This window comes from Festucalex cinctus, chromosome 5 (assembly GCF_051991245.1).
Source record: "Festucalex cinctus isolate MCC-2025b chromosome 5, RoL_Fcin_1.0, whole genome shotgun sequence".
Taxonomy (NCBI): Eukaryota; Metazoa; Chordata; class Actinopteri; order Syngnathiformes; family Syngnathidae; genus Festucalex; species Festucalex cinctus.
The window spans coordinates 5,537,501-5,553,722 of record NC_135415.1 but is presented as its reverse complement, the minus strand read 5'-3'; the positions used below and the strand labels follow the sequence as shown (position 1 = coordinate 5,553,722).

Here is a 16,222-nt window from a genome sequence, read left to right as displayed (position 1 = left end):
TGATTCATTTCCATACAATGCAGAAAAATGATCACAAACAAAAAGAATAGACCTACCACATTGTATAATGGATCTGAAGCGCAGGTCACATGCAGGACCGATGCCATGGACCATAAACACAAGGTGGTCCACCTTTTCTGGTTCACCTTCAAACAGATCAAATCCCAAACTTGACATCAGTTACTCAGTTAGGGACTGTTTTTCAACACAGCTCTTCTAATTGGGTACCTAATAAAGTGGCCAGTGTTTGAGTGTTACACTATTATTTAAAAAAAAAACTAGGGGTGTCAAAATTAGTGCATTAATTTTGAGGTAATTTAAACTTCCTTTAACGGCACTAATATTATTAACGTGTGATTAATGACCGCCCCTTACTTGGAAAACCTGTACTGGGGGAATTCCAGTCACAACGCGGCAGACGTCCACGTCAAAATTTAGCAGTAATAAATGTAATAATAATGCACAAATTTGTGGAGGCTGGCATCAAGTTGTATTTTAGAATTTTAGAAATGTGCAGAATTTACTTCATGTTAAGGATTTGATAGCTCTTAACTCAGTTGCTCCCAAAAACATGTTTGTTTTTAATGTTCTAAGTGTCCCAAAGACGTATTTATACGTTTATTTATTTATTTATTTTTTTATGCTAGAGCATACAGAAGGATTTGATGCAGCCTCTCAACTGCAAAGAACGGTTGCAGAAATGGTAGTTATTACACAAACAGCCAGCAGGTGGCAGCAGAGCAAAGGAGATTAACCAGGGCCCTGTTGAAAAAAAAACCTAAATTACTCACAATTCACAAAATAGATTTGTGAAAATTGATTAAACTTAGCTATATTGTAATGCTAATTGGTGCAAAACAGAAACAGATAAAAATATACTTTTTTTCTGATGAAAGAAGAGAAGAAGAGACTTTAATCTTTCTTTTGATAGGTTCCGTGTTTTTATAGCTATAGAACACAATATTCTGTGGGCCTTGCAAAATCAGTCAAAATCCAGTAAAACAGCCAGGGGATTGCTTCTGTGAAAACGGCTGGGCGCGAATGAGTTCTAATAGGAAAAATGCACTGAGCTGTCACTAAGGTCTTAAAAATGCAATTACGCCATCTAGTGGCAGAAAAAAGAAATGACCTCAACACAAATCTATATCACACTCATTTTTTACATACAGGATCCATCCATCCATTTTCTTAACCGCTTGCTCCTCACATGGGTCGCGAGGGTGCTGGAGCCTATCCCAGCTGGCTTTGAGCAGAGTACACGCTGAACTGGTTGCCAGCCAACTGCAGTACAGTACAGTGTATATTTTTAATTTAACTCAATTTTATGATTTATTATGAAATTACTGTATCAATAACTAAAAGATGCAGCCATATTTCTATTTAACATTTTTTCCCACTTTTATGTTAACAAGAGTATGAAAACTTATTGTATATTTAGAACAGATATTAAATGTGTGATTAATTGTGAGTTAACTATTGAAGTCATGTGATTCATTTCAATTAAAAAAATTGATCGCCTGAAACCTCTTTTAAAAAAACAAACAAAAAAAAAAAAACATACCATCTGGTATTTCTACAGGAATGTTGTTAATGCCACGTTTGACTGTTCTAGGACGGGTGTTCTCAGATGGTGACGACACCCAATCTTCCTGCAATCCTATTGGCTGATAGTGCATTATCAGCTGAAAAGGAAGCAGAGGAAAAGTTAACAACAAAACAAACCAACAAGATAATGTAGCTTTGTCTGGTGACATAAGTGCAGGAATCACCTTGGGATTGTGTAAAATGACCGTCTCTCCTGTCGGAAAATCCAGCTTCCTTTTCCACTCATCTAAAGTAACTGCGATCATATAGGCATCCTGTAAAATTGGAACAAGTTCACTATTCCTTATTGGGAATAGGTGAGATGCGAAAGAGTTTCTGCTGTGTCAAACTACCTCCAGACTGTTGCTGAATTCTTCCGTGTACGGCATGAACCTTGTGTCTTTATCTCCCTTGAAGAACCACGTGCAGCGGCGAACTTCGGTGGGAGCTTGTTCCCAGTACATGGCATAGCACTTCCTCTCCTTGACATGTACATCATAGCGCTTGCCCTCCACAGCCACCACCACTTCCTCATCATCGCCGCCTAACAACCAGGTAATGTTATACATTCGAAACGGAATGGGTAAAATATAGGCCGCAGGCAGAGTTCGTTCCTGTACTTGAGTAGTTTTTTCCAGTACTTAGTTAGTTATTTAGCTTTTATTAGTTTTAGTGATTGAATAAATGCTTTGTTCAAGTTTAGTTTTAGTTTCAGTATTAGTTTTAGTTTTGTTTTGTTTTGGATTTTTTTTAAATGTGTATTACTTGTGCACAATATTTAAAAAAAACACCATGGGAGCAACATCATCTGAATGTGCTTTTCTATTGGCTGCTCCTAGATGATACTTCTGTGTGACACACTTTTTCCTTTTAATATCAAAATTAATCTACTTAAAATAACATTTAAAATCATCCCCAAAGGCTTATGCATTAAATTAAAGGGATACTTCACTTAGTTAGCCCATTATAGCAATAAAAAGTTAATATTTTGTCTGTAATTAATTTGATACGTTCAGCATTTTTCACATACAATTATTACCTTTAAAAACACATTTCGCAACTTGCTCTCGACTGAAAATGACATCACAAGGGCTCAGGTAACCAATCACAGCTCACCTGTTTTCTAGATTTGGTCATGTGACATTCACAAGCTGAGCTGTGATTGGTTACCTGAGCCCTTGTGATGTCATTTTCAGTTGACAGCAAGTTGCAAAATATGTTTTTAAAGGTACTAATTGTACATGAAAAATAATGAAAATATCAAATTTATTATAGGCAAAATATTAATGTTTGACTGCCAAAAATGGCTAAATAAGTATCCCTTTAATTACCAAAGACTAAAATGAAGGACATTTTTTGCTATAATTCTAGTTAGTTTTAGTTAGTTTTGTCGACATAAATTGTAGTTTCAGTTAGTTTTCATTTTTTTAAAAGCATTTTCGTTTTTATTTTTTTTGTTAACGAAATTGTTTTTTGAATTTTTGTTTTAGTTTTCTCCTTAGTTTTAGTTAACTAAAATAACCTTGCCCACCACTCATTTATATTTTGTTTTTTCCCCAAATTTATTTCAACTGTTTTTGTTCATTTTTATATTTACAAATATATCTCATTAAACAATTTGTTTACAGTAATAAAATAAGAGATTAGTAAAAAAAAAAAAGTTTACACACACACACACACACACACATATATATATATATATATATATATATATATATATATATATATATATATATATTAGTGCTGTCAAACGATTAAAATTTTTAATCTGATTAATCACACTTTTAAATTTTGATTAATCACTATTAATCAGCTAAATTACTCGCGTATTTGCGTAATACTGTATAAAATAAATACAAAATACCGTAATATTTTGACATTAACGCATTTTATTATCTGAATGTCATTTGCAAACATTGATTAAATGCATGTACGCAATGGCATACATGCGTGTATTGCTCAAAACGTAAGAGCATCATAACAATTGGGTGCAATTCAGCAATTAATTAAACGCAAATTACTTTTGTTTTATCTAAAGTCCCGTCGGGGTGTTTTTTAAAGCAAAATTTACCACCGAGCACACCAACTGGAGTCACCCCGCTCATTTTGGAACAACAGGCTTAGGAAATGCCGTGCATTGACCTAATCACTGACCTGTGCAGCCTTCAATGTAACCATCCGTGTGCGATTAATCTGCGTTAATATGTGATTAATTTAACTTTTTTCTGTGATTAATTAATCTATTAACGCTTTAACTTTGACAGCCCTAATATATATATTTATTTATTTCGGTGTATTTTATTTTATATAATTTTCTAATTATAAATACGTGTAAATAATGACTTTAAAACATGACAATTATTATTTTATTATTAAAATAAACTATTTTAGATATTTTGAAAACTTTATTTATTTACCGGTAATTTATTTATTTTTTATCTGCAAATGACCTGGACCATCTGTCCATTTTACAAATCATATATGGCCCTTGAGCAGAAAAGTTGAAATGCAGAGATGCTTTTAGGGTCACTCTTTGTAAAGCTCCATGAGCAATTAATCTTAGTTAATCTAAATCTCATTCAGGATTGCTGATTTGTACTTTTCTCATTTGAAAGGAGATTTGTACATATATAATGATGATCAAATTACAATGTTTCATTATTTTAAAAAATTACACTTATTCATTTAGTGTTGATCGCTACGTGTTTGTTATCATACAATTTAGAATTTTTGAGGAAATAATAAACATTCTAAATTCCACTCCCACTCTGTTGTCTATTTGTGTAGCACACTACGCCGAGCAGATCCCACACATGCAGGCACACACGTAAAGAGGTCAGAGTGAAAGTGCGCACAAACAGTACTGCACTTCATAAGCTTGTGGGGTGGATGAGGTCGATGCCTTGATCAAGGCCTTTTCAACAGCAGCAGACTAAGACTAGTAATAGCCAATAACTTGAAGCCATTTTATATTTGTCCATAGAATGGCACGAACCGAGACTGTCTGGTTCCAAAGCCAAAGTCCTAATGGATGGCCTACAACAACATTTTTGAGTTTCTATTGGACAAATGTCCACCACTCTAAGAAGTGTAGTTTTCATGGATGGTGCTAGGGGCGCTATAGCACTGTCAGAAATCTGTGCAACTCCAGTTATGCTCCTACAGGATGTTATTAGATGTTCTAAAATATAATATCCATCCATCCATTTTCTTGACCATTATTCATCACAAGGGTTGCGGGGGGGGCGGGGGGGGGGATCTGGCGCCTATCTCAGCTGGCTTTGGGCAGTAGGCGGACACCCTGGACTGGTTGCCAGCCAAGGTCTTTGGAATGTGGGAGGAGACCGGACTACCCGGAGAAGACCCACGCGGGCACGGGGAGAACATGCAAACTCCACCCATGAGGAAGGCCGGAGCCTGGACTCGAACCGGAGTCCTCAGAACTGGGAGGCAGACGCGCTAACCATGCCGCTAAAATATAATATAACAAATTATTTTAAACTTCAATTGGGGGTGTCATTTGAAAAATTTTTCACTATTTAACCAGGTGTGAAAGTGGGTCGGAAGTTAAAATTGAGGTTTTGCATTTAAATATGAGGGAATGAGTGAAAATATTATTAGGAGCTTGGGGTTACAGGTGTTTTTCTTAACTGTTATTTTGCACATAATTGAAAAAAAAAATTCGAATGAAAATCAGTTTCTCATGTATGCCTTGTTACAATCATGTTGTTACAATCATGTTAAAGTAAGTGTAATGCAGTAACCTAATTCATGTTTACACCATGTAACTGTATCAAAAGTAGAGATGTAACGATATCCCAACATCACGATACGATATTATCACGATATGAAGCTCACGATACGATAATTATCACGATATTGTGGGCGTTGGCGATATTTAAAAAAAAGATCACAATATTGTAAAAAAGAGAACTCACACTAAAAAAAAAATAAAAAATAAAAAAAAGCACAATATTGTGCTTTTGTACATAACAGCAATGCATATAAACCACCTAAAATCTCTAATAACAATATTGAGGCACTTACTTGATAATGCAAGCACACATTGATGGCTTCACAAGCAAATTAGGTTCCCCTTCATCTGACAATTAGCATAGATTTTAAACATAGAAGGCCAACATATCCCGAATGAAAATTAAATTCCACTAATAAACTAGCCACTAGAGGGTGCTAGAACTTCACAAATGGAAATCAACCTGACTTCTTTTTTTTTTAACAAATGTGTTCTTTTTAAATATTGTGAACATGATGACGACGATATTGTGGCAGTTTTAATATCACTATATCACGATATTGCCCTTATCGTGACATCCCTAATCAAAAGGAGGGTTGTTGTTTTTTTGTTTTTTGGGGTTTTTTTTGGGGTTTTTTGTTGCATGTCGGTGGTTTGAGGAGGAATTAAACCGAAAAAAAAAATCTGTCAATCAGGGAGTTCCGATAACAAATTCTAACCACTTTCACCCCTGTATTTAACCCTCAATATACGGACCTATCGCCCCTGACAGGAAAACACATATGTTTTTCAAATCGCCGTAACTCCTGAATCGTTAGCCCTAGCAACATAATTTCAACGGCTTCTGAAAACAGAGAAGCTGAGTTTTACGTCAATACCAGATACTGGTACCTGGCAGATCGTCATGTGTGGAGGAGTGGGAAACGGTTTGTCATAGAGGAGAGTGATGCAGGAGACAGGAGATGATGCATGTTTTTCAAATCACTGTAACTGAATCATTTGCGCATGCAACGTATTCTGAAAACGAAGGAGCGGAGCTTTACGTCGAGAGAAAAAAAACAATAAAAACAGGCGGACTGCAATGATAATAGTATTAGAAGTGCTAACTGCAGCTTATAGTGTTCAAATATGTCATGATTGAATTTCAACTTGTTAGCAGTATCGGTGAGTAATGGTAATGTCAAGACAGTTTGTGCATGCTTACGTGCATTGTCGGCATTCTCTAATTTGTCGGAGTCTTCTCTGCTAAAAGGGAGCCAGAGTACATTGTCATCGCCCTGTTTGCAGAAGAACCAGTGAGGCTGCACTTTTTGGTAAGGAGGCGGGACAGGCTCCATGTCGAGCATCTCAAAGGATGAAGTCGAACCAGGAGAGGCTTCATCCACTGCCGGCAGCACCTGGAGACAAACACCGAAAGTGTTGCTATGCAAGTCTGTAATTATAAATGTTTGTTTTGTTCCATTAGGCTCCTAATCAAAGGAACCTGAGACCATCTGCCAAAGTAAAAAAACAAACAAACAAAACAACGGACAGAAACAGATCGGGCCTCCTCTACTTGATCAAGCAAACAAAGCTCTGTTCTACTCTGCCCTCCTCTAATCCAGCTTTCCCCTCTTTGTACAAGTGACACAAGTACAGCTTGTGAACAGCCCGACTTCCTTGAATCTTAACCACTTGGAGCCTTCCACCGCTTGACTCACAATCACAAGTCAGGAAACCAGTCAGGAGGGTGTTGACATTTACAGAATCATGATTAATAATTTGGGATACGTCTTTTTAAGAGAGTAAAGTTGCTAAATGTTGGAGTGTAAATGCAATACCCTGGCCTGTCACCAAATGTTAACAGTGTGTGACACCACAAAGAGGAACAGTATGTGACTTCCATGTATAGCCTAACTATTTCTTTCCAAAGAAACAAGGGCAGTGTCTACATTTTGCCATGCTGTCCCTCGGTGGGTAAAGAATGTCTCAGCTATTTTTGTCCATTAGAACAAGAGCACAAACCAACTCTCACACTAAATAAGAATTACTGAGCACTGAGATTGATGGACCCTTGTGTGGTGTGAATTGTGACAATAGTGAGTCAATAGACTATTTCAGTCCTGCCTGGCGCAGCCTTGGAATTGTGCAAGGTGTCATGAATTGTTGCACACTGTTACTTTTATTAAATGCTTGATTAGGCTTTTCTCCGTGGTCTGATGCCCAGTCAAGGGAGGGGGAGCATACCATCAGATTATAACTCTTGCCGGTGGGTTTCTTTACTAATTTGCATTTTACTAATTACTGTTGATATTAGGGGTGGTAAAAAAAAATCGATTCGGCGATATATCGCGATACTACATCGCGCGATTCTCGAATCGATTCAATAATCGGCAGAATCGATTTTTTTTTTTTTTTTTTTTTTTTTTTTTTAGGATTCACACCTTGAGCATGGAAGAATGTTATATGAACGGAACATTAAGCCTTAATATTTTATTTTAATGCTGTTCAAACATGAAACAGATTACAACCTCTATAAGACTGAAATTTCAGATAAATAAATAATACATTTTCATATAAATCTTACACTCTACAAGCTTACTGATTAGTATTTTCTAAATTTGAATGAAAAAAAATCGCAACAATCGACTTATAAATTCGTATCGGGATTAATCGGTATCGAATCGAATCGTGACCTGTGAATCGTGATACGAATCGAATCGTCAGGTACTAGGCAATTCACACCCCTAGTTGATATACTTTCCATGGCCTGTCCACAACAAAGTGATGTAAGTAGAATAGATTTTACCAAAATGTTCAGTGAGATTATGAAATACTTTGAGCAGTGTTTCCCCAATTAGGGGTACACGCACAAATAAGGGGGCCCCCTGCATGAATTTAGTGGGACCCCAGGGAACATGATTTTTTATTTTATTTTATTTTATTTTTTTGGCCTACTATAATAAAGTTTAATTGCACATCCATTACAGTAGGTGGCAGTGGCACTCTCAATTATTTATTTATTTTTTCAGGCAAATTTATGCACTTCAAATTTCTTCTGTAACAGACTAAAATAAACATGCTAATAAAGGAAAATATATTTTTAAGTTGATGTATTTATTTTTTATTTTATTCAATGTTAATAACAATATAAGGATTTAAAGTTATGTTATGCAAAGGTTTACTTCAATGGTACGCAAAGACCAAATAGACCAAGCAGAAGGAAAACATTCGCAAACTGGTTCTGACTGCAGCAAAAGCATATCTTGTGTGTCATATGTGCGATGAAGCCGATTGCAATAAGCATCTCAAACAATTTTGTGCTTGATTTAAAATTAAATGACCATAGAAATCGTGATGGTCTGGACTCTGGACTGATTGATCTAAATTTATTATTGAATTCTGAACTGAAGTCAAGGAAAAGTGGTGACATGGACCTGGTCCACCGGTCTTTTTTTTTTTTTGTAAACCTTTACTTAACCAGGTAAAAATGTTTGAGAATTAATTCTCATTTACAAGCATGACCTGGACACCGGTGATAAAAGCTTCAGTCAATCAGTGGGAATCAACAATCCTGGCCATCCTGAAATCAACACAGTACTCGTGGTAAGTAGGTGCATTAACAAGAAAAAAGCTCCACATGTACTCACCTGGTCCACATGTGTGTTTTCTGCAGTCACAGTCTGATCGGGGATGTTCAGATGGTCATCGTCTTTGGTACAAGGGGCAGCCTGAGATAGACCCCCCTGGTCGGCAGAACTAAGGGACATTAGCTCAACCTGGGCGACATAAACGCACTGCTGTCTGTCAAACTCGAGTATTGGAGGTACATAATTATAAATAGGTGTTTACATTGACACAAATATCGTTGCATCATCAACAAACTGGGGTAAAGGACACATCTATATAACGTGTTGCTAACACTGTAACTGCGACCTAGCACAGTTGCCAATAGATCACATGTAGCATTCAAAACACATTTCAATTAAACGTTATTTGTCCATCGTCACAGCTTTGAGTCAGAATGTTTGTTTACATGCTAGCTCAGGAAATGCTGCGAGACGGAGAGCAAGGTTTAGCGTCTCGCATTTTTTTTTTGTTCTTTTTTCGATGGGTACAACAGAAAAGCTATACTTAAAACTCACCGACAACTTCCAAAATGCTAAGATTGAGAGACGTCGTTATTTGTTTTTTCTGCTAGCACCGACTATTTGGGTTAGCCATTAGCCAAGGACAATCCTACTGTCAAATGGTGCTACCTTCAGGTACTATCGGGAATTAGAAAACACCATGTGAATTACACATGACACGTAGCTGGTAACAAATACAAAATACAATAGTTTATTGATTGAAATTATTTTTGTTATTAATGTTTGTATTAGAGTATTTACTATAGAACTTCCCCGGAAACCTGCAGTACAAAACGTAACGCGTCATGTGTATATTAAATTTACAAGGAGTACCGGAAGGTACCATTCCACCGCCCCAAAACTAACCGATTACGTCACGAGTGTAAACGTTTTCTGACTCCACGGTGAGTACGGAAGTGTAACGGTGTTTCAGTGAAACTGTTTTATAATCGCTACACTGATCCATTATTATTATTTCATTCTGTAAACATCGTGTACACAGATTGCATATTTGAGTATAGAATTAACTTAAAGTAATACGCTTTACACGTGTGACTTCTCTGTCGGTCCTCTGTGTAAATGTTATGTTTATGGAATCACGGTCCAATTTAGAACGATGTCAGTGTTTAATGGTGTAGATCTGTAAATGAATGTCAATAATTCGTGAGTAACCACATCACAACGAACAGACGCGCCCATTTGTGAAAGAAAAAAACGCAACTATTTACTGTAGTAGTTTCATTTAAATATGACTCCATTTAGTCATGCCTGTCACCTAATGTCGGCACGGTCTTTCGAAATGAATGATTCATGGGCTGACTGAGGTCTAACCTCTACCAATCAAAATGTGCACTTAATTTCCACATTTCCTCCAGGGCTTATGGGTAGGGAGTGAAACATACCAGGGTAGGAAAATGAGCACAGATAGAATGCATAGACACACCCAAGCTGGCTAACAAAGTGTGGGAGACACGGAGAGTAGACTGACTGTGTGGAGCAACAAGAGGGTGGGGCTTTTTTTTTTTTTTTTTTTTAATACTCACAGTGAGAACAGATAAGTTGAGTTTGCAGAACAGAAGGGGCAGGAGTCACAGTCCTCCAGTCATTTACTTTCATTCTGCTACAACTACAAATCGTCCAGCTGCACATTTTCAGGGACACTTTTATTGCATTTCAGTTGAAGCAAGGCTGCAGCAGTTTTCTGCATTGTCAAGCCAAAAGAAAAAGGAATCAACACGCAGACATGAAGGACAAAGTGAGGAAAGGAGCAGCAGGAAGAACTCAGGCCAAGACGAATGGTGAGAAATCCAAACATGCGTGTGTCTTTTCCTTTCTTTTCCTTCTTTTTTTTTTGGTGCCTCCCTGTTGGAGTGTGAGAGGGGGTGGGACATTCAACATGCTTCTGCTGCTATGAGTATGTCTGCTTTTTGGTATCCATAGTGCAAATACAGACGTAGCAAAACTGATATCCAGGAATAAAAGAGTCTTCATTCTCGTACAACTTTCTTCCCTTGGCCACTCCTCTAAGACTGAGCGGTTACGGTTGAACGTGTGCTGCCCTGCCTACAGGTGAAAGTGCCCTAAGGGCCTTCTTGCGCTCCTAAATGTATGGGCACAAGCTAACATCAACACCTCATTACAAAGCGACGACATGTGACCTTTCAATAAATAAGCTTTAAAAGCTTTTGATTTTGGGCATAAAAATGAACTTGCCAACTCGGTTTCTGCAGTAGTAAAGAGGCAGGTGGCTCAATGCCAGAAAAGAGGAGGAAACTTCCTCCAACCAATTGTGAAGGGAGAAGCTGTTCTTTGGGTGCTTTCCAGTGGTGGACTCCCACGCTGACAGCAAGGGTTTTATTGTAGAACAGCAACATTCCTCCTAAATGAGTGTGTGCAGCACTTGGAGAAGGTGTAGTAGGAACCGCATGCATGCATGTATGCTTGACTGCTAAGCGAAAGCTGTGTTAGTTTGTGTTTTAGCACCTTGCAGCTTCCACATGCCACTGCTGGGTGTGGTTATCCCTTCAACCCTTGATGACATGAAGGCTGATAGGCAAATTCAACAGGTTTAGTCACAATGTAGGTTATGCATGCTAGGTCCTGCTCACACCTGTGTGTGTGTGTAGGGGGTATCTGTATGTGTGTGCATGTCTCCTAAAGACACACCCATTTTTTTTTTATTTTTTTTTTTTATTTGCCTGAATTCACTTTCACCTTCCAATGTGCTTGCGCTTTGGATGAGAATCATGAGTCATGTTTACTACTAATTCATTTGTTCATTGACTTGAGGCCGGTTGTTTACAGCAAGTCCCACATAAAAAAAATACTTACATTAGCTTACTTCAAATACCACCAAAACAACCATTATGAAATTAAAAAACAGTATTCAAAGTGATAGTTGACTCATTGAGCCATTTTCAGCAGTAAAACGTAAATATTTTGTCTAGATGTGGTAACTTCATTATTTTTCATGTACAATTAAAGAGATACTTTACTTATTTAGCCATTTTTGGCAGTCAAACATTAATATTTTGCCTATAATAAATTTGATATTTTCATTATTTTTCATGTACAAGTAGTACCTTTAAAAACAAATTTTTGAAAAAACAAAAAACAAAAAAACCCAACTTGCTGTCGACTGAAGATGACATCAGAAGGGCTCTGGTTTCTCGGTTTGGTCATGTGACGTTCACAAGCTGAACTGTGATTGGTTACCTGAGCCCTTGTGCTGTAATTTTCAGTCGACAGCAAGTTGCAAAATGTGTTTTTAAAAGGTACTAATTGTATGTGAAAAATGCTAAAAGTATCAAATTAATTATAGACAAAATATTAACATTTTATTGCTATAATGGGCTAAATAAGTGAAGTATCCCTTTAATACCTTTAAAAAGTAATTTTTCTACTTGCTGTCGACTGATGATGACATCACCTGTGCTGAGGAAGTAAGCAACGACCAATCATGGCTCAGTTTACTGACCAAACCCAGAAAACAGGTGAGCCATGATTGGCCATTACCTACTTCCTCAGCACAGGTGATGTCATCATCAGTCGACAGCAAGTACAAAAATGACTTTTTAAAGGTATTTATTGTACATAAAAAATTATGAAGTTATCAAATTCATTCTGGACAAAATATTAACTTTTCACTGCTGAAAATTGTTCAATGAAGAATGAATACAAAACAATTTAAAAAGATGAATTGTAAGACTTACTGAACTGTATTTGAGGTGATGGAGGAACACAATAGAGTGCACTTCTAGGCTAAAACCAGCAGAGGCATTGTTGATTCACTCAACTAGTTTGTGGACTAAAGAAGAACAAGTTGAGCATGAGCTAGCTACATTTGCACAGACCTCCAGAACTCCAATGCAACATTGGAAGTGAAACGTGATCTGAGAATATTCCAAGAGATTTTCCCATGCTGTGATTTCAATGTTATTCATCTAATTGATTTAATTTTCTCTGCAGTCAGTCATGTCAATTAGGTCAAATGTGCAGCACATAATGAACAGAATAAAGAGAGATGTGGCTTCCTGATTTCTCCTGTAAAACAGATGTTATCAACGTTACGCACGGGAAAGATTCTCCTGCTATCAAGCACCATGATGACTCATCATTCCCGGTCAAGATACAGGGAGCAGGAGTTGAGCCTTTTGAGTTTCAGGTACAAAGCAACAGTCGACTTTTTTTTTCTTTCTTTTTTTTAATAAATCTGGCTGTACTTCGTTGTTGTTGCTTCCAAACATTAGATCACCGTTCTCTGAGAAATCTTTTATGTAAAGGAAGGTTATTTTATCTGTTCACCTGGATCTCATGTACATGTGTACCTAATGATGTAGCCACCAGTAAGTGTGTGTGATTATTCAATCCTGGTTTATTTTGTGTGCGAAGATTCGTGGATTTTGGCAGGTTCAAGATGCTCTAACGGCTTTGCTCTCGAGGGATGAGGTCGCTCCGCGTTCTAACCTGTCCCTGGCCTTCGCTGGTGCAGCTCTCGACCCCCTTACAGGAGTGCAAACCGTCAAGGGACTTAAACCTGGAGCCATCCTGCGTCTGGTTGAGGGTACAGTGGCTTATTTCTGTCATTGATTTCTTCTGAATGGATATTATTTATCACAAATATTGATTGGGGTCAGTGTATGTGCATTTTGTTGTAATCAAGGGAATCTCTTGGATTGTGATTAAATCAGAGTGTGGTCAGTAGGGATGTAAAGATATCCAAGCATCACGATACGATATCACAATATGAAGGTCACGATACAATAATTATTGCGATATTGTGGGGAGGTTGGCGATACAAAAGGTCATATAATAATATAATATTGTAAAAAATAAAAAAAATAGCTCATACAACAAAAAAAACACACACACACAATATTGTATTTTTGTACATTACAACAATGAAAAATATAAAAATATAAATATATGTAAAAAATATATAAACTATATAGAGGGAGAGGGAAGGAAGGAGGCACTAATACAAGCATTACAATAAACTGATACATTTTTTTATGAATAACATGAATTAATTAATTAATTATTATTTAAATTTAATATGAAATTAATAAATACAATAAATTGAGTTCCTCCACATATCGACTCTGTTTACAAGTATATTATGTTCCCCTTCATCTGACAATTAGTGTAGATTTTAAACACAGAAGGGCCAAAACATCCCTAATGAAAATTAAACTGCACTAAAAAACTAGCCACCAGAGGGTGCTAGGACTTCACACATGACATCAACCTGACTTTTTTTTTAACAGATGTGTTCCATTTAAATATCGTGAACATGACGACAACGACATTGTGGCAGTTTTGATATCACAATATCACGATATTGTCATCATTACATCCCTAGTGGTCAGTGTAATGTATACAAATATTGTAGCAATCAAATTAACTCATCGGTAAGGGTACATTGTTAGAAATAAACATGCAGTACAGGCTGCAGTTTTAACTTACTCACAGTCAATTACATGAAGGTTAATGTGACTTTGACACTAATTGTACATGTCTTTTCTAGAGCCCTTCACTGCCCGCTCAGCAAGGCACCATTTGGCTCGAGTCCTAGAGCTGTTACGGGCATCCGGACCTCAGGATGCATTGAGAGAAGGACGTTCGCCGAGCTTACTGGAAACGCTTACTCATGCACAAACATCAGGTGGGCACACATACTTTACTGCGTGTGCATTTCAGAAGGTCATTGAAGTGATACACCTGTAAAATAATAACTTATCGCTGCTTCAGAAGCAAACTTTCCAAACGGAAAGAGTCTGAAACGCTCTGCAAGCAACCCAAAAGCAGAAGCAGCCAACAATGATTGCACGCCCCCCGAGTACCTCCTGCCTGGTTCCTCCGACAGACCACTGATGGCCCTATTACCGCATAGCTCCCAGCCACAGGTAGATACTTTAGCAATACATTAAACCTGACTGCACTCTACTGTCATTAACCTGTTGAATTTTGCCGTCAACAGGTCCCAAGTTACCTTCGGGATATGTCTCTTAGCTCTTGGGACCCTCCTCCAGGACACAGGAAGCTGCAAGGAGACTTTCTGTACATTACTGTGGTGACGACGGAGGGACAAAGGTTTGACATCACATCTTGTCCGAAAGGTTTCTTTGTTAACAGGTAACAATTTAAGATTACTTTCAGATTCATACTATAATTATACTAGATCGCATCTTTAACTCTTGTCTGAATTCATCTCAGATCAACACCAGAAGCATTTGATCCCCGTCCTTCCCAATCATCACCAGTTTGCCACTGCTTCACCGAGCTGCTCTGTCACATCAGTCCTGCCTTCAAACAAGCTTTGACTAAAAACAGGTAAAACTACAATAGCATTAAAATCATTTGTTTATATCAAAACTAAGGGGTGTCAGGCGATTCAAATTTTTGATCGTAATTAATCGCATGACTTCAATAGTTAACGCACGATTACCTAGTAATTACAAATTTTATATCTGTTCTCAATGTACAATTGAATGTACAATAATTTTTTAAGTTTAATAATACGTTTCATACTCTTGGTGGGGAAAATGAAACTAATAGAAATATGGCTGCATCTTTTAGTCATTTATACAGTAATTTAATAATACATAAAATTAAGTTAAAATAAAAAAGATGTACTGTAAAAAATGTGTGATATTGTGATATTTGTGTTGAGGTCATTTTTCTGCCACTAGATGGCATAATTGCATTTGTAAGACATTGGTGACAGGTCAGTGCATTTTTCTTTTCATATTAAGATTAAAATTCTGCACATTTTAAAAAATTGTAAAATATAACTTGACCCCAGTCTCCACAAATATATGAATTATTATTAAATTTATTACTGCTAATTTTTTTTATGTGGACGTGTCTGCTGCATTGCGACTGCAATTCCCCCAGTACAGGCAAGCACAAGTAAGGGGCGGTCATTAATCGCGCGTTTAAAAAATAAATAAATAAATAAAATAGATTAACCCAAAATTAACACACTAATTTTTGACACCCCTAATCAAAACATTGTGGTGAGTGTGGCAGTTTCTGAAGATAAAAAAAAATATTAAAATTATTGTGAAGCCAAACACAAACATAAATGCCAAATCAATTTTAACTCATTTTCTCCCAAAAACGTATAAACACATTCTAGTTTAAATATTGCCATGGTCCCAAAGACGTATTTATACATTTTTGGGCCCAAACATATTTACACGATTTTTATGTTGTTTTATTTATTCATTTATTTTTTAATGCTAGAGCACGTAGAAGGCTTTGATGTAGCTTC

The 16,222-nt window shown here is 36.9% G+C and overlaps 2 protein-coding genes across 9 annotated transcripts in view; one reads left to right on the top strand and one right to left on the bottom strand.

Moving 5' to 3' along the window:
- The window catches only part of ddhd2 (DDHD domain containing 2), a 23,562-nt gene extending 13,822 nt beyond the window's left edge, over positions 1 to 9,740 (bottom strand). The window contains exons 1-7 of one of the 4 annotated variants that reach the window (XM_077520946.1): positions 9,463 to 9,740; positions 8,968 to 9,114; positions 6,543 to 6,735; positions 1,938 to 2,128; positions 1,770 to 1,859; positions 1,562 to 1,682; positions 57 to 146 (exon numbers count right to left, since the gene is read on the bottom strand). In XM_077520946.1, the coding sequence (XP_077377072.1) occupies positions 57 to 146; positions 1,562 to 1,682; positions 1,770 to 1,859; positions 1,938 to 2,128; positions 6,543 to 6,735; positions 8,968 to 9,087 (805 nt within the window). In that variant the 5' untranslated portion in view covers positions 9,088 to 9,114; positions 9,463 to 9,740. The remainder of the gene's footprint in view (positions 1 to 56; positions 147 to 1,561; positions 1,683 to 1,769; positions 1,860 to 1,937; positions 2,129 to 6,542; positions 6,736 to 8,967; positions 9,115 to 9,462) is intronic. The other 3 variants (XM_077520947.1, XM_077520948.1, XM_077520949.1) reach the window with 3 other exon arrangements.
- The window catches only part of LOC144018604 (clustered mitochondria protein homolog), a 20,901-nt gene continuing 13,677 nt past the window's right edge, over positions 8,999 to 16,222 (top strand). Inside the window, exons 1-8 of one of the 5 annotated variants that reach the window (XM_077520942.1) lie at positions 8,999 to 9,143; positions 10,625 to 10,745; positions 13,002 to 13,111; positions 13,339 to 13,510; positions 14,474 to 14,611; positions 14,698 to 14,852; positions 14,927 to 15,081; positions 15,163 to 15,279. In XM_077520942.1, coding sequence (XP_077377068.1) covers positions 10,691 to 10,745; positions 13,002 to 13,111; positions 13,339 to 13,510; positions 14,474 to 14,611; positions 14,698 to 14,852; positions 14,927 to 15,081; positions 15,163 to 15,279 — 902 coding nt within the window. In that variant the 5' untranslated portion in view covers positions 8,999 to 9,143; positions 10,625 to 10,690. Of the gene's footprint in view, positions 9,144 to 9,564; positions 9,583 to 9,822; positions 9,852 to 10,102; positions 10,746 to 13,001; positions 13,112 to 13,338; positions 13,511 to 14,473; positions 14,612 to 14,697; positions 14,853 to 14,926; positions 15,082 to 15,162; positions 15,280 to 16,222 lie in introns of those variants that run through there. The other 4 variants (XM_077520943.1, XM_077520941.1, XM_077520944.1 and 1 more) reach the window with 4 other exon arrangements.